Source organism: Eublepharis macularius, chromosome 8 (assembly GCF_028583425.1).
Source record: "Eublepharis macularius isolate TG4126 chromosome 8, MPM_Emac_v1.0, whole genome shotgun sequence".
Lineage (NCBI taxonomy): Eukaryota > Metazoa > Chordata > Lepidosauria > Squamata > Eublepharidae > Eublepharis > Eublepharis macularius.
In genome coordinates this window covers 43,794,589-43,819,579 of record NC_072797.1, presented here as the reverse complement: position 1 = coordinate 43,819,579, position 24,991 = coordinate 43,794,589, and the positions used below count along the sequence as shown (strand labels likewise).

At 48.1% G+C, this 24,991-nt stretch overlaps 1 protein-coding gene across 1 annotated transcript in view; it reads right to left on the bottom strand.

Annotated features, from left to right (window-relative positions):
- The window catches only part of CCDC125 (coiled-coil domain containing 125), a 36,362-nt gene continuing 11,371 nt past the window's right edge, over positions 1 to 24,991 (bottom strand). Inside the window, exons 4-13 of the mRNA XM_054987561.1 lie at positions 24,003 to 24,061; positions 20,345 to 20,431; positions 19,283 to 19,360; positions 18,197 to 18,282; positions 18,008 to 18,090; positions 16,339 to 16,454; positions 13,927 to 14,034; positions 12,830 to 13,004; positions 3,713 to 3,846; positions 1 to 3,077 (exon numbers count right to left, since the gene is read on the bottom strand). Coding sequence (XP_054843536.1) covers positions 2,721 to 3,077; positions 3,713 to 3,846; positions 12,830 to 13,004; positions 13,927 to 14,034; positions 16,339 to 16,454; positions 18,008 to 18,090; positions 18,197 to 18,282; positions 19,283 to 19,360; positions 20,345 to 20,431; positions 24,003 to 24,061 — 1,283 coding nt within the window. The 3' untranslated portion in view covers positions 1 to 2,720. The remainder of the gene's footprint in view (positions 3,078 to 3,712; positions 3,847 to 12,829; positions 13,005 to 13,926; positions 14,035 to 16,338; positions 16,455 to 18,007; positions 18,091 to 18,196; positions 18,283 to 19,282; positions 19,361 to 20,344; positions 20,432 to 24,002; positions 24,062 to 24,991) is intronic.

The following is a 24,991-nucleotide window of genomic DNA, read 5'->3' as shown; positions in this document are numbered from 1 at the left end:
ATTGTTACACAGTAGATGGATACATACAGACACTCCTGAAAGCCAGTATTTTCCCACAAAGCAAAAAAGTAGGTCAACAAAGGATTATAATAATTGCATTTCATCATTAAGAAACACGTTTAACAAAGCTTTGATCACCTTACTTCACATAAATAAGTAAAAAGTATCAAAAAGGTCACAGCACTGGGAAAGTATTACATAGAAAAGGAAACTCAAATAATTTTGATATCAAACATTTTAAACAGTTCCATTAATTTAGGAAACTTCATGATTGTCTTAGCAATCTTGTGGTTCAAGCCAGATATTCTGATAATTATGGTACTGGCACTCAAGAACTGAATTTCTGTATAATAATATAAGCCTAGTGCCTATAAAAACTTGAAAGACCTCTCTGTAACTGTTTCATCTTCTGCCATGCAATCTGAAGAGTTATGCAGTCTTTTTTAAAAAGGTGTTTTTTTAAAAAAATCAGTTTAAATGCACTACTAATAGAGAATATAATGTACTGGTCCAAAGTTACCCCCTTCCCTCAAAGTATACAATGATCAGAATTCAGAGAACCACATTGTTTCTGCATGCTCAAAGCTGACTTGTTATTTTTGAAGTGCAGCCCTCTCATGCCAAACTTTTCTTGATATAGAGGAGAATTTTGACACACATGGGAACCTGCTATTCAAGGGCGGAGGGGGGGTAGTTTTAAAACCCTGAGGGATATGCCCAATGTTTTGAACATTCATGAAGTAAATCTTTGGAACCCAGTTTATATAATCTAAAATATAAGAGAACTGTTTTGAAAAATATGCCTGCTATGTGTTATTAATGAGATTGTAATAAGGCAATAACTTTATAGGACCAACTGCAATAAACTGAAGAGTTCTGTGAAGCTTCGCAAGAAGGCTGGCCCAGACATAACATATACTATTCCTCAAGCACCATTAAGAGACTTCCAGTGAAATTTTAAGCAGGGTTACTCCAGTCTAAGCCCACTGATTCCAATAGACTGGAAGAACTCTGCTTAGGATTTGACTGTTTGATTAGGATGGATTGATGGATGTCCTCCTTTCACTGTAGCTATGTATTATGGCAAAACCACAGTTAACCAAGATTAACAATAACCAGGATTTGAATCTAGTTTCAACAAGGATTTTAAATATCAGATTAAGATCAAACCTGGTGAAATTGCCAGGGTCTTTTTAGTGAAACTGAAAAAAATATGCTTATTTCTTTAATAGCCATTAATTAATATACACACAACGATCCTAAAAGAAATGTTTACAGGTCCCATCATTTTCACCTTTCCTGGTTATGTATTTTTTATGAGAGCACAAGTCCTAGAATTTAAATTTATAATAGTGTTAAAATAGTGCATGAGCTGGAAACAGTGTGGATAGTTATTTTTAAAGTTCCTCTGCAGTTAAGGAGGATGCATTTTAATAACCATCTGTCCAACTGATCAGACTGCATCAGGGAGCATATTTATTATGACACGGTATTGACAAACAACAGACCAGCTATATAACCCAGTTCTTAAAATGGTTTGAAAATACATCCATAAGCTTATGCTCAAGAAAAGGCTAGTATCTTTATCTGTGCAAAAGCATGGGGATTTTAACAAAAGGAGTTAAAAAAACAATTTCAAAGTGTCACTCTCAATAAAACGAAAAACAATGGTAAAGCATCATCGTCTGAGCAGCACTACATTTTTATAGTTCAAAATAACCTTTAGTGTAGCTACCATAATGGAGAGCTGTGCTACGTTGTTATTAATACTCTGTATTTTCAGGGTCAGTTCACAGGATAATTTGGGGGCTTTTAAAAATCTAGAGGTTTCTATAATGTAAAAAAAAAAAGTCATATAAAAAAACCACAAAGATCTGCTGTGTTGGGAGACCCTGAGCTGCATTAACAAAGATGGCTGCATACAAGCTAATGATTTGGCACAACTAATATCACTTGTTTTCCTTATTTGGGGCATTTAAAAAAAAACACTTTGAACTGTGGGAATAGAGAGGCAGAGCATGACGTACTCAGAGATTAACTGGGTTTTAAAGTAGCCCATGTCACAGAATTTTGTGAAAGACTGAAAAGTACTCAAACTAGGAGTAATCACCAGTAATCAAACTATGAGTAATCAACACAACAGCCTACTTGTTGAATAGGACCAAATTATAGATAATCTTACTGCACAAATCCTGTCATGAAATGGTGGCTCTAAAAATTGGAACCCTTATCCTTTTATCATGAAATAGTGGTTCCAAAAATTTCTGTACCTAGCTATCTCATCACAGAAGATATCAAAGGATTATGAAGATAAAATTATAAGTCTTTTACAAATGTCCACAATAAAAAATATACTAAGCAGCATTAAGACAATGTTTGTAGTTAATTGACTTAAGCTAAATGGTGAAATATGCTTAAAATAAACTTTTTATTTTTAAACTATTTATTTTCTGAATTAGAATTACTAGCCAGTTCTAATTTATGCAAATCTCCAGGATGCGAAAAGGCTTCTTTGCTGGCTCCCCAGGTAACAAGCAACTGTGTGTGCGTACACTGCCAGTGTGCACACAGATTTATCTCTGATGTGAGGTCACTGGGGAAATCAAAGCACACATGAAGCTCAGTCAGAGCCATAAATATTAAGAAGGCTAAAGAATCGTGCCATCTATACCATCCTCCCCTTTAAGTTCACTTTTATCTCTCACAGAGCAGTCTATATCTCAGCTCATACCAGGTCTTTCTTCTGTTTTGTTCACATTTTCTTCACAATACATGGTCAAAGATGTTGAGGAACATAAAATTCCAGATTCTCCATCAGAATGCTGCATAGTACCGGTGTTGGAAATGGAACAGGAGCAGTCTTGAGCAGTGCAAGTATGGCAATATGAATGTATAGGAATAACTGATGACTGAGGATCTAAATCTTTTTTACTTCCATTGATCTTATGAGCAAGCTGCCCTTCAGAAAGTTTATTTCCTTCATTCTGCCGTAAGCAATCTTCCTTCTCTTCCAAATCACGTGCAAGCATATAACTAACTTTCCTCTGATGAGCCAAAGCCTCTTCTTTATCATTCAACTGTATAGTCAAATAAAATAAGGATAAAGTATTCCATATAGATAATCTATGTATAAATATGTGAATAGAGATTATTATTTTAAAAATTATCCACTTTTCTGCCTTCCTAGATGGCTAACAAAATTAAAACATACAAGTTAAAATCTCATCTTACCAGCCATTAAAGTCAACACATAAATGCATCATTAAAACAATTTAAAACCAGAATTTACATAAATACATATGATAAAAACAACAGTTAAAAACAGAGAAGGGATTGCTGAGGGAATTCCAAGTGAAACAAAAAGTCTTCACCTGCTGGTGGAATATGGCAACAAAAGGGGGCAGATGAATCTCCATGGGGAGAGAGTTCCAGAACTTTGGTTCCCCTACTGAGAAGGCCCTATCCCAGGTTGCCACCCTCCTAATCTCAGGCGAAGGGTCACCCAAAGCAGGGCCTCCAAAGATGACTGCAGTGGTTGGGCAGGGCTTCAGGTATATTGGTTTTAAACCATATAGGACCTTGAATTGTGCCTGGCGACGGACTGGGAGTCAGTGTATATGACCCAAGACTGGAGAGATATGTTCCCTATGACCCACTCCAGTCAACATTCTGGCTGCATAATAAAACCAACATGCGTTGAAAGGATACCAACCAAATCTATTAGCATCCTGATGATTTCCTGAGGATTGTTGAATTCTTCCATTTTCTTACTATCAGTGCCAGAAGCAAGCATGCCTTTTAATTTCTGTCCCAAGCTTTTCTTGCTCCCTTGAAACATGAAAGTATCTAAGGATGGAAAATAATATGTATATTTAAGTCCTGATATTTGTGACGTTATAATTAGATTACTACACATGTGATACTATAATTTAAAAAAAATAATAATAAAACTAAGCACAGAACAAGCATTCCTACTGTAAAGGTAAAACTGATATAAAATCTTCATCTATTTCTTATCTTACGGCAAATGCAATGAATGATATGTATCATAAATATAAAGCTTTTAAAAATAATTTTATTTCGTGATTTCTAACACAATTTCCACAGTTCTAATCCATTAAAACAAATGTTTCAAAGGACGTGCAATTTTGCCATTAGGAAGCAGTTAATCCAAATACTGGGGTCACTAGTGATGGAGACAAGATGTTCAAGATTCTGTACTCAAACATTTTAAAATACCTGCCATATTTTATTATAGTACAACATTCTGTCTTTATTTTTATTGTTAGATCTGCAATGACCTACTCATGCATCAGGCATCACTAGATGCTGTAAAAATCTAATGATGAACATGTATACATTGATCAACAAGTCCTCTTGGTCGGGGCTGGCGCCATATTGTTCTGTGTGGTAACCAGGAGACAGTCAACATGGGCAGCCCAATCCTAAGAAGGGCACGGAAAGTGAACAGGAACCGAACTAAGGCTTGCGAGGGCGCATCTAGCCCGTACGCCCGCGTAAGTGGCCTTCCGCCCGCGCTGGGACGCGGCGCTGGCCCGCCGGCGGGCCAGCACCGGTGCAAGCCACAGGCGCCCGGGCGGCGGCGCAGGAGTGGCGTAGAGCCCTACGCCGACGCAGGGGGGGGCGGGGAGCAAGGCGGGGTCGGAGTTAGTCCGCTCCCTAAGCTCCTCCAGAAGCGGGAACGCCCACAGCGGCGCAAAAAAGCTACGCCACGGAAAAAGAAGGCGTAGCCCATAGGCGTCCATGGAACGGCGAAAAATCAGCCCCCTCTCTGAGCGCCCCGCCCCGCCCCTATGGCCCGAAGGAGCATAGGATGAGAACTATCCCGGGGACCAATCAGCGTGCGCGCCCGGCGTGGACGAGCCCCCCTCTCTGCACCCAATCACCTGCGACCGCGCCCTACAAAACATCCGGCCAGCGCCGCCCAAACCCCCAGGTAAGTGAGCACTCGGCCGGAGGCTCTGCCCGTCTGCTGAGTGGCATTGCCCCTTTGAAAACCGAAACGGGCTGAGGGCATTCACATTGGCAGGCGCAGAATGCACTTGGGGGACTTTGCGAAAAACTGGGGGAACTTCGCATAAAGGGGAAGAGGTGCAAATGTCTGCCTAACTCTCTTTCTACCGTGATAGAAAGAATGACTCCACAGCTAACTGATGCATGCTAGTTGCTTCTAACTAAGCACAAACAAACTAACCCTTCCGTGGCAGAAGGGAATGACACTTTGCAAATTAACCGCATGCTCTCCCGTTTCCTTGCAGGTGCCCTGACTCTGGCGCTCCCACCTGGTGATGACCTACGGAGCGCTGACAGGTAAGGAGGAGGTGGGGGGGCATTCCGCAGATTAGTGCAAACCGCCCATTCACCTGAACCCACCCGCTCACTTGCCGCTTTGGGTGAGGCCCAGCAGGGGTGGGGGGCAACCATGGCCGCCCCTGGCTGCCTCAGAGGCAGGCGCCTCGAAAACCACATGTGGCCAGGTGTTTGTTGTGACCAGCTCATTCCCTCCCATAAAGGTAAAGGCTTCCCAAGGCTGAGTGCATCCTCGCCAGACCGTCAGGCATCAGCTGCTGCCCTCGACCATGTGCAACCCCCCCCCCCGGATGGCGGAATGTGGGGCTTGCCTTGCCAGTGGAACGAGGCAAAGCCCACACGTGTCTTTTTCCCCCACAGGCACGTCCAGGGCATGGCTGCTCCCCCGCGCCCCGCCCTCCCCAAACATCTCTGACGGACGGTTGGCTGCAGCCCAGGAAGCACCGTCGCGCCGCGGCCTGCATCCCAGCCCCGCCCCTCCGAGCGGGAAGGAGGGCTGTGTGGAATGCTCCGGCTCCCTCGCCAGCCTAAACGCAAGCCCGCTCTTTCCAGTGCAATAAAACGAGATGTACAACAACTGTTTTCTGTGTCTGCGAGTCTGACTTCGTCCTCCGCCCCTCCCCCAACACTCCCGTCACATCTCCCCACCTGCACATTGCCACAAATGTATCCGACACACCCCGTCTTGCCTCCCCGCCCCCTCCCTCCCTCCTCCTCCCCCCCTCCTCCTCTGTATTTGACCAGTGTCTGTACCACCCATCTGCCGAAGAGAACTTGATTCTCAGAAGCCTATGCCACAATAAAATTGGATAGTTTTAAAGGTGCTACGGGACCCTTTTTGAATTCGCTACCACAGGCTAACACGGCTAACCCCCCTGCATCTATGGCCAGGTAGAGGGTTGGGGCGGGGCATGTGAGCGGGGAGGGGGATCAATCCCCGGTGGGGAGAGTAGCTGGCACCCGATAAGCAAGGGAGAGGGTGGTGCGAGCTGCCGCTGCAAGGGGGCGGGAGATGGCAGGGGAAACGGTCCACTCGCGGGAACCCTAGCCCCCACCAATGGAGAATCCAGGGTGGTGGCAGGCGGATGCCATATCCCGGGCAGGAGGTCTCGCGCGCCTGGGGAGGGTCGCCCCCATCGCAGCCGCAGCCCCAGCAACACAGTCCCATGAGCGGCCGCCTCCCAGAGTGGGTCCAGCCCCTCGGGCGTCTGCAGCAGCCCCATTGGTCATTCCAACACCTTCCACCCCAGGGCGTCCTGCCTCGCATCCAATCCCGTGGAGCAGTTGCCAGCCTCCCACGCCAACAGGCCATGGTTGTTGGGAAGGGTGGGGTGTGTCCGAGGCTGCGCGTGGCTCCGCCCTGGCTCGGCGCCGTCTCCTGCGTTCAGCAATTGTGGCCACTCGCGTTGCCCTGCCGGGGGGGGGAACCACTCCGAGGCTGCCAGCCCCGCCAATCCTGCAGGGAAGGCTGCTGGCCCCGCCCACAGGGGCAGTGGAAGAGCGCATCAGCTGCGCAAAGTGGCTAAAATGCGGGAGCCCGAGGCCTCCCGGCTGGCTGCCACAGCGTGCCCCTTCCCCGGCCGGGCCATGCAGGCTGGGTGGCCACCCCAGGCCCGGGAGGGCCCCCCGATGGCAGGTTGCGTGACTGCCCCAGCTCAGGGCGGCATGCCAGGCAGGGCAGGTGCGTTAGGGCAATATGGAAGACATGCCAGAGCGGCCCCTGGCCAGTCCTTGTGCATCCTAAGCCCCCCCCCCCTTGGAAGGGATGCGCTGTCACCGCGGGCCTGGTCATGCGCTCATGGTGCCAGGGCAGGATATGGCTGGCAGTTCACCAAAGTATCGCAGGCAGACACGGGTCCATGTGTAGATGAGCTTTATTCCCAGTCCCACGGCGCAACGTACAGCCAGGCCCAAGGGTTCACGTCCCGCAAGGATGCACTTGAGCAGCACAGCATCCCCGCAAGGGAAGAGGGCCCTGGGGCCATAGGAAGCCAACCACCACGGCCCCCTCCCCTCCAACCCACAGGTCTGAGACGGGGGGGGGGGGGCTGTGCTGAACCTATCCATGAACTATGCAGCTGCCAGACAGAAGATAGGGAATTGTTACATCTCAGACCCTCCAAGGTCATGCCGGCGGGCGGTGTAGTTCGGTGGGCAGCACAGAAACACTATACCCACAGCGGTCCCGGCTGCATGGAGGGCGACGGGTGGCGGGAGCAGTGGGCGGCCAGGCTCGGGGCCCAGCTCATTGCCAAGGCAGCCGGGAATGACCTCCTGGCAGATGAGGGTGCGATGACTGCGCGGCCAGTTTACCTGGAGGAGCTCTTCCCTGGCCGTGCGGAGGAGGCCCACCTCATACGAGCGTGGCTAGACACGGCGCTGTGCGAGGTGGAGCATGACCTCCTGGAAGAGGAGGTGGCTGCGGGCCCCGCGCGCAGTAAGTCAGGGTCCTCGGCGCCATCCAGGGAGCCTCCTCCGCTGCCACAGAGGGCAGGCCGTAAGGGCCCGGAGGCGTCCCAGCCACTTCCGTCGAGGCGCAGGTTGCAGGTGCTTGCAGCAGATGCCGGGCTGCCACCAACGGGTGCCCCCCCTCCCTCTCTCCCCCCTCTGCAGGGACCATCAATGACAGGTGGATGGCTGCCATGGACCGGGTTCACGGGGCATTCCAGCAGGCGCGGGCAGCGGCACCATGTGAGTCTCGCCAACAGGAGGGGCACGGGCATGTGGGGTGGGGCGGCCTGCGGCCGCGACAACAACCCCAGAGCCCACAGGGGCCCTGACGCTCCCATCCCCCACCTCTTGCCCCCACAGCGGCGCCCGCCCGGAGCCCCTCGCCAGATGAGGAGGAACTTGGGAGGGGCTTCACCGCCTGGTCTCCACCCCGCTACCCGCCACCCGCTGAAGACCCAGAGGGTGACCCAGTGGAGGGGCCTGGCAGGAAGCGGCCGAAGCTGGAGCCCGTCCCCGCAGACGGCCGGGCAGCTGCCGATATGCCATCCCAGGCACAGGCATCTTGGACCCCAGCCGGGCCCCTGCTCTGTAACGGGGATGCCGTGGCGGGGCCGCTGGCCTCCCCCTGCTCCGACGCGCTACCTAGCCCTCACCCTCCTGGCTGCTGAGGCCGGGGTTCTGGGTTGGCAAGCTGCTCTCTGAGCGCCTGATGCGGCCCTGGAATCGATTGGGAATAAAGCCAAGTTCGTTAACCGCTTTTCCCGTGCAGCCCGTCCATGGGGGGCGGTGGCTGCTGGCCGGGGCGGCTTTCCCATGCTCTCTACATGCAGGGGTTGAGGGAGCGGGGACTCGGAGGGGCCGCCTGGGACACCATAGGGGCGTAAAGGGCGAGTGTTTGGCCGGCCGAGCCCCCCATGGCCAGGCATGGCCCTCAGCGCGCAGCATGCCACAGGTGCTCCGCGACCCTGTCTCGCACAGCTCGGTCATGCTCCTGGGGCTCTGCAGGGGCGTCAGGAGAAAGGCGACCGGCGGGCGGCAGCCAGGGGTCCTCGCCTGGGCCCTCTGTGGCTGGCAAGGGGAGCTGCTGGCGCACGGCAATATTGTGCAGCATGACACAGGCAGCCACGAGCTTGGCGACGGTGAACGGCTGCATGGCCAGGCGGCCGCCCGTGTGATGGAGGCATCTGAAGCGCATTTTCAGCTGACCGAAAGCACGTTCGATCACCATCCTCGTGCGCCGGTGGGCCTGGTTGTAGTTGGCTCTGTCGGCGGGCTCATCCGCAGGGTATGGCGTCAGGAGGTAAGGCAGCAATGGATAGCCACGGTCACCTGCAAGGGGAGGCGGAGTTAGGATCTCCCTTCCCATCCCCGTCCCCTCACAGCTCCCCCACCAACTCCTGACCTAGGAGCCAGCCTCTCCCCTCAGGCCATGATGACAGGAGCCTGTTCAGGCCGGAGGTGGTGAAGATCTGTGCGTCGTGGACGCTTCCCGGGAACTTGGCAACGAGGTCCGTGAAGATCCCCTGGTGGTCACAGGCTGCCTGGACGTTGATACTGTAGAACCGGTGCCGATTCCTGTAGACCTGTGGCTCCTCTCTGGGAGCGCATATGGCCACATGCGTGCAGTCGACTGCTCCAATCACATTGGGGAAGCCTGCAAAGGAGGAGAAGCCAGCCCGGATGGGTGCCAACTCTGCCTCCGAGGTGGGAAAGTGGATGTGCTCGCGGATCCGACCAACTAGGGCGTCCAGGAAGGCATGCAGGCAGCGGCTGGCGGATGACTGGGAGACCTCCAAGGCCTCAGCCATGACTCCCTGGAAGGAGCCGGTCGCAAGGTAGCGGAGGGACAGCAGGACCCTCTGGAGGACGGGGATGCCCCGGGGAGCCGCAGCTTGCCCCTGAAGGGCGGGCGCGAGCTCCTCGCACAGAGCCTGTATGGCTGCCCTGTCCAGGCGGAAGCGGTCCAGGCAAGTCATGTCGCCCAGGAGCAGGGATGGCACCCTGGCCTGGAACCGGCGGCGGCGTCTGAGGCGGCGCCGCCTGAGGGCCGCTCGGACAAACACGGCTGGCAGGAGGTGGCTGGTCCGGATGGCTGGGAGCCGCGGCGGCAGTGGCGGGCACCAGGCGGGGATGATCAAGGTCCTGCCTGGAAGGAACGCAGGTTGAGTTCCAGCACCCTGAACCCCCCCCCCACGCACAGCAGCAGGCCTACCGGTCTCAGCGGCCCGTTGCAAGTGGTGCTCAGGAGCACGTCCTCTGTCCGCTGCATGGGCCGTCCCAGCCACCCTTCCCGGTCCTGCACCCCCTGTGCCCTCCTCCATCTTGCCGAGGGGATGGGTGAGCACATGACTAGGTGGCTGGTTCCCACCACTTATCTCGGGGACCGGACATTCCAGCGGGCACTACCCCCATGTCTGCTGAGAGCACTAGTGGCGGCGGAAGCCAGCGCCAGGCAAACTGGACAGAGGCCGAGAGAGTGCTGCTTTTTGGGCTCGTGGTGGAGAATGCGGAGGTCGCCCTGAGCACGCACAGGGGCGCCTCGTCCCGGTCTCGACGACGGGCATTCTGGCAGATGGCAGCTGACAGGGTCTCGGCTGTGGGCAACGCGCCCCGCACTGCTCACTCGGCAATGAAGCGCTGGAATGATTCTTTCGGGCCCGCGCGCAAACGAGTGCGCCTCCTCATGTCTCAGGGGGTTCCTTATGAGCGGGCCCTTGACGAGGGGCTCCCAGGCCCAGAGGCGGTCATGCGAGCGGTCATCCCGGAGGCGGTGGTGGGCGGCCTGGGCGTTGAGGTCCTGCCCGGTTAGTATTTGTGGATTCAGGGAGGCGAGGGGGGGGACGTATGGATCGTGGCACATGTGTGACAGGGCCTCTCCCGTGAGTAGGCACGGCCCCTGAGGGTCCAGACCCAAGCCAGGCGGAGGCAGAGGCAGCGGAGTCTGTGCCCCCCCTGGCAGAGAGCGGGGCCCAGGAACCGGCAGCCCTTCCACCGCCACAGCAAGCCCCTGCTGCCAGCGACGAGGAGCCTCAACCGGGCCCGTCGGGGGGCATGGATCCGGAGCACGGTATGTATCTGTGGCCCTGCTGCTGGTGGGGCCAGGGACCGGCTCGGCCGCCGGCCTCGGCCACACATCCAAGGCCACTCATGGCGCCGACCGGTCTCAAGACGAGGGGCTGCGGCCGCAGTTGGAATGGGTGTGCTTGGCCCGGCTCGGTGGCCTGTGGCAGCCCATGTTGGGCCGCTGCTCTTCCCTCCCTGGGGCCTCTTCCCACCCATGTCTCGCTCCAGCAGGGACCATGCGCCTGGAGATAGGCGGGGAGGTGATTGCCCAGCTGCGCGAGCTGCCACCCTCCCGGAGGACCTCTGCTGCCGGAGCGGCTCTCCTGCAGTCGCTCGGCTTCCCTGTGTCGGTGGAGGGTGAAGGTGGCCCTGGGACTCCGCCGGTTCAGGACACCTCATCGACAGAGCCGCTCGAGGAGCTGTCCCAGCCTGCAGCACCATCCCCTCCAGCCCCCCCGCCCCCGGGTGCCATGGGCCGTGTGCGGGAAGGACCTGGCTCCGCCTCTGAGGGGGAGGGGCCCATGGAGGGGATCCTTCCAGGCGCACGGGCTCACGGCCCCCGCCCTGCCCAGCGGCTTCCCCCGACACTAGCCGCAATGTGGGCGGCGATCGAGAGGGAGCGGCTAGAGGTGCACGCTGCATGGGAGGAGGCGAACAACCGCGGCCGGGAGTTCATGGCTGCGGTACTGGAAGTGGGGGAAGGGGTCCGTGCCTCTCAAGTCCGTGCCGAAGCCCTGCTCGGGCGGCTCGTCGCCATCCTCGACCCTCCGGCCCCACCCGCTGCAGCAGCTCCACCCGCCCCAGAGGCACCCCTCCCTCGGGCCCAGTTGCGTGCGAGAGGCCGGGCCCGTGGACGGCCAAGGGGGTCCGGCCGCCGGCCTCGCCGGTGACCGCCGCTGCCGCCTTGGGGGTGGGGTGGGGTGTTTTGCTGCACAGGCGGCTCTCCTACACGCCTCCCCTTCCTCACGTCTGCTGGGGGAGGTGGGATGATATAATAATAAAGGCTGATTTCTGTGCAATGGGTGTCTGTGTTCTTTGCCTTGGGATGGGGACGAGGGGGCAGGCCCGCTGTGTCTGCCTCTTGGTGGCGGCCTCAGGCCAGCCCTCCCCTTCGGTGCCACTTGGGGGCTGTCCCCTGCTGCCAGAGACTGGCTGCTGCCCTGGATTCCTCATGGCAGGGCGCCTGCCAGTCCCATGCCAACCTCTCTGGACGCGGCCGCCACGGACTTGGTGCTACATTGGGCAAACGGGGGAAAGGCTTCTCAGACTACGCCCACCCCTCTCCTTCCCGACTGCGAGCCCCGCCCGACACACGAGCCGAGGCAGTCTGCCAGCATGGGTGCGGTTTGCCTGCTGCTCTGGGGCCTGGCCGGGATCGCGTGCTGCCCATAGGCTGCGCCTTTCCTGGCCCCTCCCCCTGACGCTTGTCAGGAACAGCGCCCTTTGGCTGCGCCTGGCGGCGGCCGTGCATCAGACCCGCCCACAACACTTTCTGGTTCTCCAAAATTGCATCTCTGCGCCGCTGCGGGCGCCGCTGCGGCCACACATTGCTGGCACAGGATCCGGCCCGGCGGCGCCGCCACACCACCAGTGCAGCCGCGTCGGCGTTGGGGCCGGCCATAGGATTGCGCTGTAAGTATACATTAATTAGTAAGACAGCAAAATTTGAGTCTACTAGCACATTAAAGACCAACAAGATTTTCAGGGCATAAGCTTTCAAGAGTCAAGGCTCCTTTCATCAGATAGAGCATTGACTCTTGAAAACTTATACCCTGAAAATCTTGTTGGTCTTTAATGTGCTACTGTATACTAAAATCTTACTGTTCTACTACAAACCAACATGGCTACCCAATGGAAATTAATTAGTAGGATCTACCATGAATCATTCAGGTCAATAAATAGGTCATGTCAAACAATATTCTGTGTCACTATAAATTTTAGCTTATTTCCAATTTCACTGAAAATCACGTAGCATGAAAATTACCATCCTCCTTCATGCTTTTCCAGTTTAATAATTTTGTTTCCTTTTTGCAGACATTATTCATTTGTGCGAGTCTCAGAGCCTGGTCCTTCGTCCTCATCAGCTGCTGCTCAAATGCAATTCTGAAAGCATCTGCCATTATATAAGCTTCTTCTTTACTTTTTTTCAGAAGTTCAAACTGTTAATCAACAAAAGGAAAAGAAAAACAGGATGAAATCCAGAATTTATTTGAGAGTACTCTGCCAAGAGTCCACTGTCTCATCTCAAACAAAAGTCCATGGACAGGCCTCCCATGGCAACCATAAAGTTAACTCTGCTGTGACTAGCGAAAGGAAGTCTGCAATATATTCCACCTCAGGAATAACAAACTAATTTAAAAGCCATTGGCAACAACACAGAGGCAGAATCTCATCTTTCAAAATTGTGCAGAATCTCATCTTTCAAAATTGTGCTTAGTTATATCTTGAGCTGTTTCTAGTAGCAACACAAAGAACAGATTTGGTTTCAATATCATGGGTTAGAGGGGTACTATAGCCACAGACACATCAACCAGAACATATTCCCTGTGATGTCTTCTTGTGAGGCAGTCAAGAGGAAAAGGGATGCAGTCGCTTTTTCTCTGTGAAGCGGGAAGCAAGAAAGTACAGGCTCACTGGTTGCTAGAAAGAAAGAGTGGCTGTCATGCCCATGCAGATTTTGTGGGCTTCATATCGCAAGTGTGTTGTTTTACTGAATACAGCAGAAGCTGAAGTTGTATGGATATATGTTTCACAATTAGAGTGAAAAAACTGACACAAAAAGGGGGGGGCGATATGCCAGATGAACAGGCACAAATTATATTAAGTTTTCACAATATGCCCTTGTCTAAAATTTCAAAGTTTAAAATGTACTTTATATATGGACTTACCATTATGTATATGCATATTCTAGTAATAAGTTATGGATCAGCATAAAGAGGGAAATTATTTGATAGGTCAGCTGCCAAACCACTGGATTTTTAAGACAGTGATGTTTAAACCGATTCTTCACATGGCTAATATTTCCCACACTTTAGAAAACAAAACTACATATCAACACTATTTCAACCCAAGTCAAAATACCTCTTGTTTGAGCTGAAGAAGTTGTTTTCGAGTTGCTGCTAACTTTTTGGCACAGGAGCATGGCACTCCCTCTGGATCACTGCATGTACAGGCTCCAAGTACTGCCAGCTGTCAATTCAAATGCACTCCATGAGTTATTTTAAATCTAGCTATCTGAAAAATAACTACTGAAATATTAACTAAGTGAATAATATGTAATGATTCAAATTAAGTTTTACTTGAAATTATTATTCACCACTGTTAATAAATCAGTATCAACTCGAAGGCAGCTCACGGCAGATAAGGTGATGGGGTTTTTTTGTATTTTTTAGGGAACACTGCAATTAGCACAAATAATGAATAGCTAACTCAGAGGATGGAAACAATATCAGCTGCAAAAATCAATACGGGAGAGAGTAAAGAACTGCACCCCCTGCTGTCTATCCTTATTCCTACTACACTACTGGTATAAAACAAGTGATGGGTAGCAATGGACTTATCTCCCTCATACCCATCACAGCAGCCCAGATGGATAGTTTAGAAGCTTGATCTCACCTTTCAAAGGTGATATTTACATGCTGGGTATTCTACTTTGTATGACAGAATATAGCAAGTTTGATGTAGTGGTTAAGAGAGGCAATACTCTAATCTGGAGAACTGGGTTTGATTTCCCACTCCTCCACTTGAAGCCAGCTGGGTGCCCTTGGGTCAGTCACAGCTTCTAGGTAGGGCTGTGCGCTTCAGTATTCACTTCGGGTAAAAATACCTGGAGTGGAGCTGATCCGGAAAGATTCTGGATATCCAAATCAGGGCCAGCATGCTGGCCCCGATTCAGAAATCCCGAATCAAAGCTTTCGCCACCTACCTGGTTGGCGGCAGCCACTGCCTGAGCCTGTGGGGCGTCAGGGAATGCCGGAGCTGCCTCCTCCGGCCCTTCCTGCCCCTCAAATGGCCGCGGCATGCTGGTACCACAGCGGCCATTTGAGGGACAGGAAGGGCCGGAGGAGGCGGAGAAAGCCCCTCCTGCCCCTCAAATGGCCGCTGTGGTGCTGGTGCGCCACGGCCATTTGAGGGCCAGGAAGGGCTGGAGGAGGCAGCTCCAGCCTTCCCCAACGCCCCGGAGGCTCAGGCAGCGGCAGCACAAGGCTGCAACAGCTGGAGTCTCCAAGCCATGGCAGCAGCCTCGTGCCGCTGCTGCCACCACGGCCCGCAGCACACCTGACCCTCCTGCCAGGTACGGTAAGTAGATCAGGAGTGGAGGGGTTCCCCAGGGGGGTGGGGGGTGGAAGGGTTGCCCCAGGGGGGGGAATTGCCCCCCTCGCTTCAGTATGCTCCAAATATTTATGGAGCATACCAAAGCCAGTAAAGTACCTTAATTCTGAAGCAGCTTGCCACTTCGGAATTAAGGTATTTTTAAATTTTTTTCCGAAACCCGAATCAACCCCCTCCTGCACACCCCTACTTCTAGGAGCTCTCTTAGCCCCACCCACCTGACAGAGTGATTGTTGTGGGAATAATAACATACTTTGTAAACCGCTCTGAGTGGGCATTAAGTTGTCCTGAAGGGCGGATATAAATCTAATGTTATTATTATATGCTGGATAAAGTCTGGAAATTCTCAGCTCCCTGGCAGTGGCATCAGTCTTGAAGCTCCCTCTATAACACTGTAGCTTAGCTATGCTTGAGAATGTCAGAGGTTCTTAAAAACAACTTATTAAAAAGTGTACTATCACTTAGAAGAAGAATGTGCCGCTGAGTTGCAACCGACTCACAGTGACCCCAGCCATACGGTGTTCTAAGCAAGAAATAAGCAGAGGAAGTTTGCCATTGCCTTCCTCCACGTAGCAATCCCTGTCCTCCTTGGTGGTCTCCCATCCAAGTATTGACCATGGCCAACCCTGCTTAGCCTTGAAAAGGCTCAGGATAAACTGGGCTATTTCAATTGCTATAACCCATTTAATCCTTAAATATATAGACCCTGAACCTTCACAACTTTATGACGTGTATTTGGCAAAGTAACTGAGAGCCAGTTTGGTGTAGTGGATAAGAGTGTGGGACTCGAATCTGGAGAACCGGGTTTGATTCCCTACTCCTCTGCTTGAAGCCAGCTGGGAGACCTTGGGTCAGTCACAACTTTTAGGAGGTCTCTCAGCCCCACCCACGTCACAGGGTGATTATTGTTGTGAGGATAATAATAGCATACTTTGTAAACTGCTCTGAGTGGGCATTAAGTTGTCCTGAAGGGCGGTATATAAATTGAATGTTGTTGTTGTTAACTTGTTCTATGAAAATTCATGGCAAAATAAATCAGTCCCTGAGGGATGTAGCAGCTTCTCTCTGTTACTTTTTGTATAGACTAATAGGACTCTATAATTCTATAATTAATCAGAAGATCAGCAAAAGAAAGAAACAAAACGTCTTTTAGATACTTACTTCAAGCCCTGTAATCTCTGTGAAACCACTCTTACTCAGAGACAGGTTCTCCTGAATAATCTTCTGCTGTTTTACATCAAGCATTGCAAGAAATTCCAAGTGCTGTTGATCCAAAACTGTAAAATTCAATATTGGGAAGAATCTGTGATGCTTCTGATTAGCATTTCTTGTTTACAATCCTCAATTAGCATTGTTTTTTTTTAAATTTAAAGGGGAATTGATTTGTATGGTACACCTAAAACAAGTGTCTTTAGGGCCAAACTAAACAAGAACAATACATTTTGCCACAAGTCACTTGACACAGATCCTGTCATAGTCAGACAAGCATTTGTTGGGGAACTTACTTCCTAAGTGCCCCTGGGCCCAATTAAGATTGGAACCATGGCACCAGGGGGAGGAGGGGCTTCAGGCTTCCTTCCCCATTGCCATTTTTCTGACCCAAAACAGCCCAGGAAATATTATTTGGTGCACCGGTGGCTGCACATGCCGTATTGTCTGGGCTGGACTTTCAGTGAGAATGCTGCAGGTCAAGTTTGCCTAGAAGTTTATATCTTCTACCTTGAAAGCCTCCCTACTCTCATCTTTGTGGGGCTGTTTGGGCCTTTCCCTCTTCTAGAGACGATCATTTCACAGAAATCCTTGCTTCCTGCTGGATTTACAAAACACCCTGTGATGGATTACACGTTTTAAAAAGCCCGGAAAGGCTATACACACACAGCTCAGGATTGTTAAGGGTTAATCCCTCACAGAATCAGAGAGCCGTGAGTGACAGGCTACTCCAAGGGCTTTGATTGGGTACCATGAACTGGAAAGAAAAGCATCTGTTTTCAGTCCCATCAGAGAGGAATCAAATGTGAAGAGCTGGGAGACGGAGTCCTACGAGAGAGCAGTTTTAACACCGGCAGGAGAACGGGAAAGTTGGCAAGGACGTTTGGGAAGTGAGTGCAGACTCCCAAATGGGTCAAAGAAAGGGGATAGATCTTCTAAGGAAAGGAGGCTTTCCCTACCCAGTCAAACAGGGAGGTGGCTCTGGAGAGTGAAGAGATCCCTGGTTGGGTGTGGTTAGAAACTGCTTGTGGAGACCTTCAGATTCAGTTAATGACTGAAGGAAAGCACTGGTGTGTGAAGGGGACTGGGGTACTAGAAAGTGGGTACCAGCATTCCTAACTCCAGAAGAGAAAGAGAATACTGAAAGCATACTAGAATGCTTAAGTAAAACAAGGGAACCAAAGCCTCAAAACAGGAGTCTTAAGTATCTGTGAAGAGTGTAAGTCTGTGAATGTTCTGATTTTACCTCAGAAATTTTCATCCTCTGATTTCACCTGATCTATCCCCTTTAAAGTAAATAAACTCTTTAGGTATTTTTGGAATTTTTGAAAATGCCTCTGGTGCCATTTCTGTTGTTTCAGGACAAGGGAACATCATATACCCACTAATGCTTTTTGTTCAAATCTTTAGCACTACAACCTCACCATTAATTTTCCTTAGTTGTACATTCTGTGGGACAGGTGTACTCGTTTCTTGAGGCATGCCCTAGTGCCAGAGCAGTAAGGCTAGATTCTGAAAACTGGGTGTGTTGACTGTCCCTACTAGCATGCATCCCTACTAGCTTGGGAGCCATGAATTACACAACTTTTAAAAGTAAAAAAAGAAAACAGAGCTTGCTTACGTTCATTTTGAGATTTCAGTGTTTTAATTTCTTCAGTTTTCAGTTTAAGTGTTTCCTTAAGTGCAGCATTTTCACAATATATTCTGTTGACATTATCAATGAACAGGGATTAAAAGTTAAGCATGCTTTAAACATGAGTCTCACATAGAGAGTTTGTTAAAGAGATTGTTTCAGTTAATATATACATACCTATCATATTTTTCTGCCCAGGTCTCCTCTATATTTTTAGATCTCTCCTGATTAATTTTGATTTCCCACTGTAGAACACTGATTTCCTATAAAACAATAAAATCATTCAGACATCAAGAACCACAGTTTGTTCATGATAAGAATGAAACTCTGAAATCCCTGGGTTCAAGTGCTTTCTGTTCCGTTTCCGTGTCCCAAGGATTATTTTGTTTATCTTAAAAAATTAGGTTGGTTATTTGATATGGTCAATAATGTAAGAATACAATACATGTAGATATTCAACCTGTTTCAGTTGAAGACTGAATACATCCTATGTATCCAAACATGATTTTCTCTTCAAAATTTAGCTTTCTAATTTTCATTGCTGCTGAGCGTGAAATCTCAGAAACAGAGACAAGAGCCATGTTCATTTGTAATAGTGAACACATGTACAACCTGCATATACATGCACATACATATATGTAAGCAAGACCCAGCAAGCATTAACTTTACAAATGAACCACGGACCTGTACCTGGATAAATGTGGGGTTTCAATCACATGTTCAGATGCACATGTGTTCAAAGTTGGTGTGGTGGTAAAATGGGGACATACTATTCTGCCATAGAGTTAAAATTAGAAAATCAGCAGCTGAGAAAGAAACTTCCAAAATGTCATAGGAAAGCCAACATTTCAAATCAGAAGTATAAAGTTTCTGTTTCTACTAGATTCAGACACAAGAATTACACAAAACTATCACATCAAATTCCAAGTGCAATTAATTGATATACTTAGATAACAAACTGAAACATTAATTAAATATATCAGCTTTGAAAATGCTTTACAGTTATCACTTATGCAAATATATTTTGCTTAGAAAAGAGTTGTAAAGAAAATTGTTTTGAGCCTTGAGGGTTATCTTCACCTTACTGTAAGAGGTACAACAAGCCATGATATCCGTCAACACAAATAAAAGCCATGGACCACCATACAATACAGAATTAGGAACACAAACCAGTGGACTTGCTTTTAACTCTGTGCTGGATTACAGCCCAGGCATGCAGCCTTGTGTGTCTTGTCCACAAGGAAAGTCAGACAACACTTTTACCTTTTCTAGTGCTCTCTTTTGTTGTTCGGTTTTCTTAAACATTGCTTTAGTATGACTAGTGGCTTTATCGAATACTGCCTGGGAAAAATTAAACAAAAATCAGAAATATGTCACATAATTTTAAAATTATAAACTTATGTATCAATTAAGCCATCTACAGGAAACTGCAGTTCTACATTATATCCATTATTTATTTACTTCATTTATACCCTCCACTTTTCCTCCCAACAGAAGTCTTCTCCTTCGTTCAACCCTCATAACCCTGTGAGGTAAATTGGGCTGGGAGTTTGTGACTGGCCATCCAACAAACTTCCATGGCAGAGCAGGGATTCGAACTTGGGTCTCCCAGATCATAGTCCAACAGTGCAATCCTAAGCAAAGTTACTCCAGTCTAAGCTTATTGATTTCAATGGGCTTAGAGTGGAGTAACTCTCTTTAGGATTGCACTGCAACACTCTGGCCACTACACCATGTTACAAGGAATCAAAAATATAATAGCAAGAACTACCACCAAGGCAGGAATTATACATATTTAAAAGGGGCAACTTATAAACTACCAAATGAGAGAGGAGAAAATAACAGAATGGTGGCAATTCATATGAGATGAGGAGGCATTTGTCAAAAATAGGTGGTATCTTCAGCACAAGACTCATATGCGCAAAAAGCAATTCTCACTTTAAATTAAGAGAAAACTAGTGGCAAAGGATATTTCAATTAACATATAGCTAAGAACACTTTACTGCCCTGTAGCCTTACATGATTGCTTGAAATAGAACAGCTTTACCATGTAAAAGTAGAAGGAAATGGAGCATACATTTTTCAAAATGTGTTTGCAATGAGGCAAGATTGGTTTGAGAAAGTTATTTTTAAATGTGCTTCAGCCAACTGTGCACACTGCACCAATTTTTGAACAAGTTAGCATTGAATAATAAAAATGTCTGGTATTCCTCAGTGTCAGAAACATGTAACAGATTACTCACTACTATCTGCAAGTTATCTATAATATTTTATGTAGCATATTCAAATTTTATAAGCATTTGAAAATAAACTGATAAAAATTACCATGCTCTGTAGAATTTTTAATGCTTGCTCTTTGCCTTCCAGTTGCCTTTGAGAGGCTTCCAACTCAACTCTTAAAATTTCTACTTCCTAGGAACAAAGAAATCCAATATGGGTAAAAAAAGATACTTAAAAAAATTTCTTAACACATAAATTGAATTCACATGTTCAAGGAAGGAAGGAAGGAAGGAAAAGAGGGCCCAAGTTTTGTTGGAATACAGGCTGCAAGGTCTGAAATTCAGTCATTATGGGGTTAATGTGTTTACCCAGTGTACTTTCTGTTTGTATTGACTTGGAAGGAAACCTGGCAAAGAGCCAATAGCCTTATCTATCTGAAATGGGAAGAAGTATTAGTAAAATTAATTTGATAAGTATGTTATTAATTTTGTGAAGAAATATCAGTAAAACTAATATAGTATGTATAGATTATGGAGTAATTAGGGCTTAGAGTAAGGATTGTTATGTAGGGATGCTTGATTGTTTAATATAGGATATGTTAAGTAATAAAGGGGGTAGAGGGTTGGAAAGCTGTTGGAAGTCAAGGAGGGGGGAAAGGGTGGGGTTAGGTTAGATTTAATCAGATAGGGTTTAGTTGAAATATTGTTTGAAATTATGCTCACCAATAAAATTTTTAAAAAAATGAAAGCCGGAAGCTGAGAAACTATTATCGGTTAACAGGTCAGGTGACTTCCTCTCTAAGGGTCAAGAAGAAGTAGAATCTCCATTGTACTCCACAGAGCCAAGATGTAGGACATAAGAGTTCTTTGTTTTATTGCAATCCATGTACCTTTTTCATTTAGCATAAATGTTTTCTTAAAAACAAACAAGCGCTTGACTATTGACCAAGATCCATTGCAACTCTGAATTTTAAGCTATTTTAACCCACTTTTCCCCAACAAAATTGGTAGCAGAGGATGGTTGATGGTTGCAACAAAATTAGCAGAACAATTTTTGGAATGTTTTGCAATGTTAGCTAATGATTTTTGAATGACCGAATAGATCTTTAGAGAACCACCAGAAAAATACAACAGATGCTACAATCAGCAAAAGACAGTAGAGACCCCCTCACCTCTGCAGGAGTATACCGTATACCCTGCAGCTGTGGACAAGTTTACATCAGGACCACACAGCGTAGCATCCAGACAAGAATAAAAGAACATGAAAGACACTGCAAACTTGGCCAACCTGAAAAATCAGCAGTGGCTGAACATAGCCTAACTCAAACAGGACACAATATCTTATTCCAGGACACTAAAATACTGGACAACATATCCAACTACTTTGTCAGATTGCGCAGGGAAGCCATTGAAATTCATAAGCATAAGCACAATTTCAGCAGGAAAGAAGAGAGTTTAAGAATAAATAGGGCATGTTTTCCAGTCCTGAAAAACACCAGACTAACAAAATACTCTACATCTTACAATAGCCCTGCAGATAAGATTAGCATATCAACCATCAATCCATATGCAAAAGAACCTCCTCAGGATACAGTGAAGCTTCCCCCTATTAGCATTCCACACCCTGGGAAACTCTTAAAGGATGACTCAGCCCAAACCCACCTTCCTGAGTAGATATATATTACCTGCTAACATCTTCTCCACACATTGACACTGAGAGATCTCTGTCTTTCGGTGCTAAACCTCTGAAGATGCCAGCCACAGCTGCTGCTGAAACATCAGGAACTACAATGCCAAGATTACGGCCATACAGCCCGGAAAATCTACAACAACCAACGTTCTCCGGCCGTGAAAGCCTTCGACAATATATAGATCTTTAGAGAGATGCTAAGCTAATTAGGCAGAGAGGCTTGGATTTTAAAACCACCACTTTTTTCCCTGCAGTCTTCAGATTGCTATCAGGACAGCAGATGTCTCAGATGAAGCGTCTGGCAAACTTTTGCCTAAACTGATTTGCATTTGCAAAAATTGCAGCAGCAGCAGACCCTCGAATACAAACGACAGAGAGAAGCCTGCAGCCAAGATGCTCCAACTGAGCCCAGAAAGAAGCCTTTAATCCTTCGTGTGCCTGATTCAGCCTGCCTGAAAAAATACTGCCTAAAACTCCAAGATGAGCAGTCCAAGTTCTTCAAACCAAAGGGACGTAAGTACATGGAAGCCCAATGACTCTAGCCCAAGGGGAATTAGTTTTCTCTGTTTAAACCAGGACAGTTTTAGCTGGTGGCAAAGTGTCCTGAGAAATCAGTTAAATCGCATGGAGCATTAGATGTACTGACTATAGCAATCCCAGCAAATGGGCAAGAGAGGATTGATTTTCTTTAGCAAGATGGTTTGGCAAAATCCTTAATTATGAGCTCAGTAATTCGCCATGAGATACCCTGGAAACTGCAAAGGCTATGCTTGAACTTTTAAAGAAAAAAATATGAAGGGCAAGTAAAACTCTGTACTTAAAAAGCCAACTGTATGATTTTAAAATGAGAGAAAGTGATTCACTGACTGCTCAATTGAAAAGGCTCATGGGAATCTATAATCAATTGAAGTATTTGGGGAAAGTGCCAGAAAACGAAGATGATATTGCAGCAATTTTAAAAGATCTCCCTCCTAGTTACAAGGGTCTTGTACTTTATCTGAGACATCAAAAGGGTTTATCATTTGATGATTTGTTGTCAGTCTTAAGAGAGGAATCTGATTCGCGTGAAGTTGATGACCCAGGGACTGTGTCTAATAGAATGGCTGTTTTGAGTTGAAGCATGGATACAAAAATAGAAAGATTAATTGCTTTTCGTGGGGGGGAAATAATTTCTCCAGAGATTGTGAATCAAAGAGTGCGCAGAAGCCTACTGGCTCACATGCTCACTATTAGGGGTGTGCATCTCAAAAAGATTTGGGTTTCTCACCTCGGGTTTACCCAAAGTGGGGGGGGGATTCAGAAATACCAGAATTCTGGTATTTACATGCTACGGTATGCTCCATAAAGATTCGGAGCATACTGAAGTGAGGGGGAGCAACCCCCCACCCCCCCTGAGTCAACCCCTCTACCCCCCACCCATTTACCTGGCTGGCAGGGAGAGGGGGAGGGTGATCAGCTGGGTGGCGTCAGCACACACAAGGCCAGGACAGCGTGGAGCCAGCTCCTCTGCCACCACTACCGCCCACACAAGGCCGGGACAGCCCGGAGCCAGCTCCTCTACTGCCACCGCGGCCCACATGAAACTAGGACGTCCTGGAGCCGGCTCATCTGCCAACGCACCATTTGAGGAGGCAGGCTCCTCTGAGAGAAGCTGGCTCCTCTGCCACTTCGGCAGCCATTTGAGGGGCAGGAAGGGCTTTCTCCGCCTCCCCACAGGGCGGCAGGGAGGGTCAGAGCTACCACTGCTGCCGATGCTGCCTCCACCACCATCAGCAGGGCCAGGGTAAGTGGGGCTGGGGAGGATGTTTAAAGGGCCCTGCCACTTGTAAGCGGAAGGAAAGAGGCCCTTTAAACTCGGCCCCAAAGCATTATGAATGCTTTGATTCGGGATTTCCGAATCGGGTCCAGCATTTTGGTCCCAATTCAGAAATCCCGAATCTTTACAGATTGGGTCCAATTCGGGTATTCGGCTACCAGTTTTCACATTAACAAAACTCAAAGGCTGTATGTCCAGTTTTTTAACTACATGCCTATGTTTTCTTATTGAGAGAAATAAGATTCTTACAGCACTTACTTCTACAGCTTCTTGAAGATGCTGCCTTAATTCTTCATTTGACCCTTCAGAGTTCAACTCTGTATAATTCACAACAAAAAGAGCAAGATCTTAGTTAAATTCTCTGTGTGCCTTTAGTTTAAAACTGATAGGATAATGTCCCTACTTAATACTTACTGTGCTATTTAAAAAAATTAATAGAACTGAAAAAGAAACCACTAGCTGTTTTACAAAACAATGTTTGCTTATTTCGGCCTCTATATTTATGAAATAATCAATTCATTTGTTCAAATTAGTATCCTAATTTTGGAGCAGAAACATATCCTACTTTGTCCACATGCCTTCATCTGGGTGTCATGACAAGTTTATTTTAAAACATTTATATGCTGCCTTTCTACCCAAATAGGGTTCCCAAAGCAGCAAATATTAAAACATTTTCAAAAGTATAAAATTGTTTAATAAAAACATACAACACAAAGAACAGGGAGGAGAACCAATAGTTATTGGAGGCATGCCAAACAAAACAATAAAGTCATCACTAGCTGGCTGAAGACAGCAATAGAGGGGGGAACAGACGAATCTCCCTGGGAAGGGAGTTCTAAATTATTGGTGCCTTTATTGAGAAGGCACTTTCTTGGGTTGCCAGTTACCACCAGTTCGGTGTAGTGATTAAGAGCAGCAGAACTCTAATCTGGAGAACTGGGTTTGATTCCCCACTCCTCCACTTGAAGCCAGCTGGGTGATCTTGGATCAGTCACAGCTCTCTGGAGCCCTCTCAGCCCCACCCACCTCACAAAGTGATTGTTGTGGGGATAATACTCTGTAAATAGCTCTGAGTGGGAATTGTCCGGAAGAGCGGTATATAAATCAAATGTTGTTGTTTAGCCTCAGATGGTAGAGGCACCCAAAACAGGACCTCCAAAGATGATCAGGTAGGTTTATATGGGAGGAGGTGGTCCTTAAAGAATGCTAGTCCCAAGCCATTTATAGCTTTAAGCAGCACCTTGAAC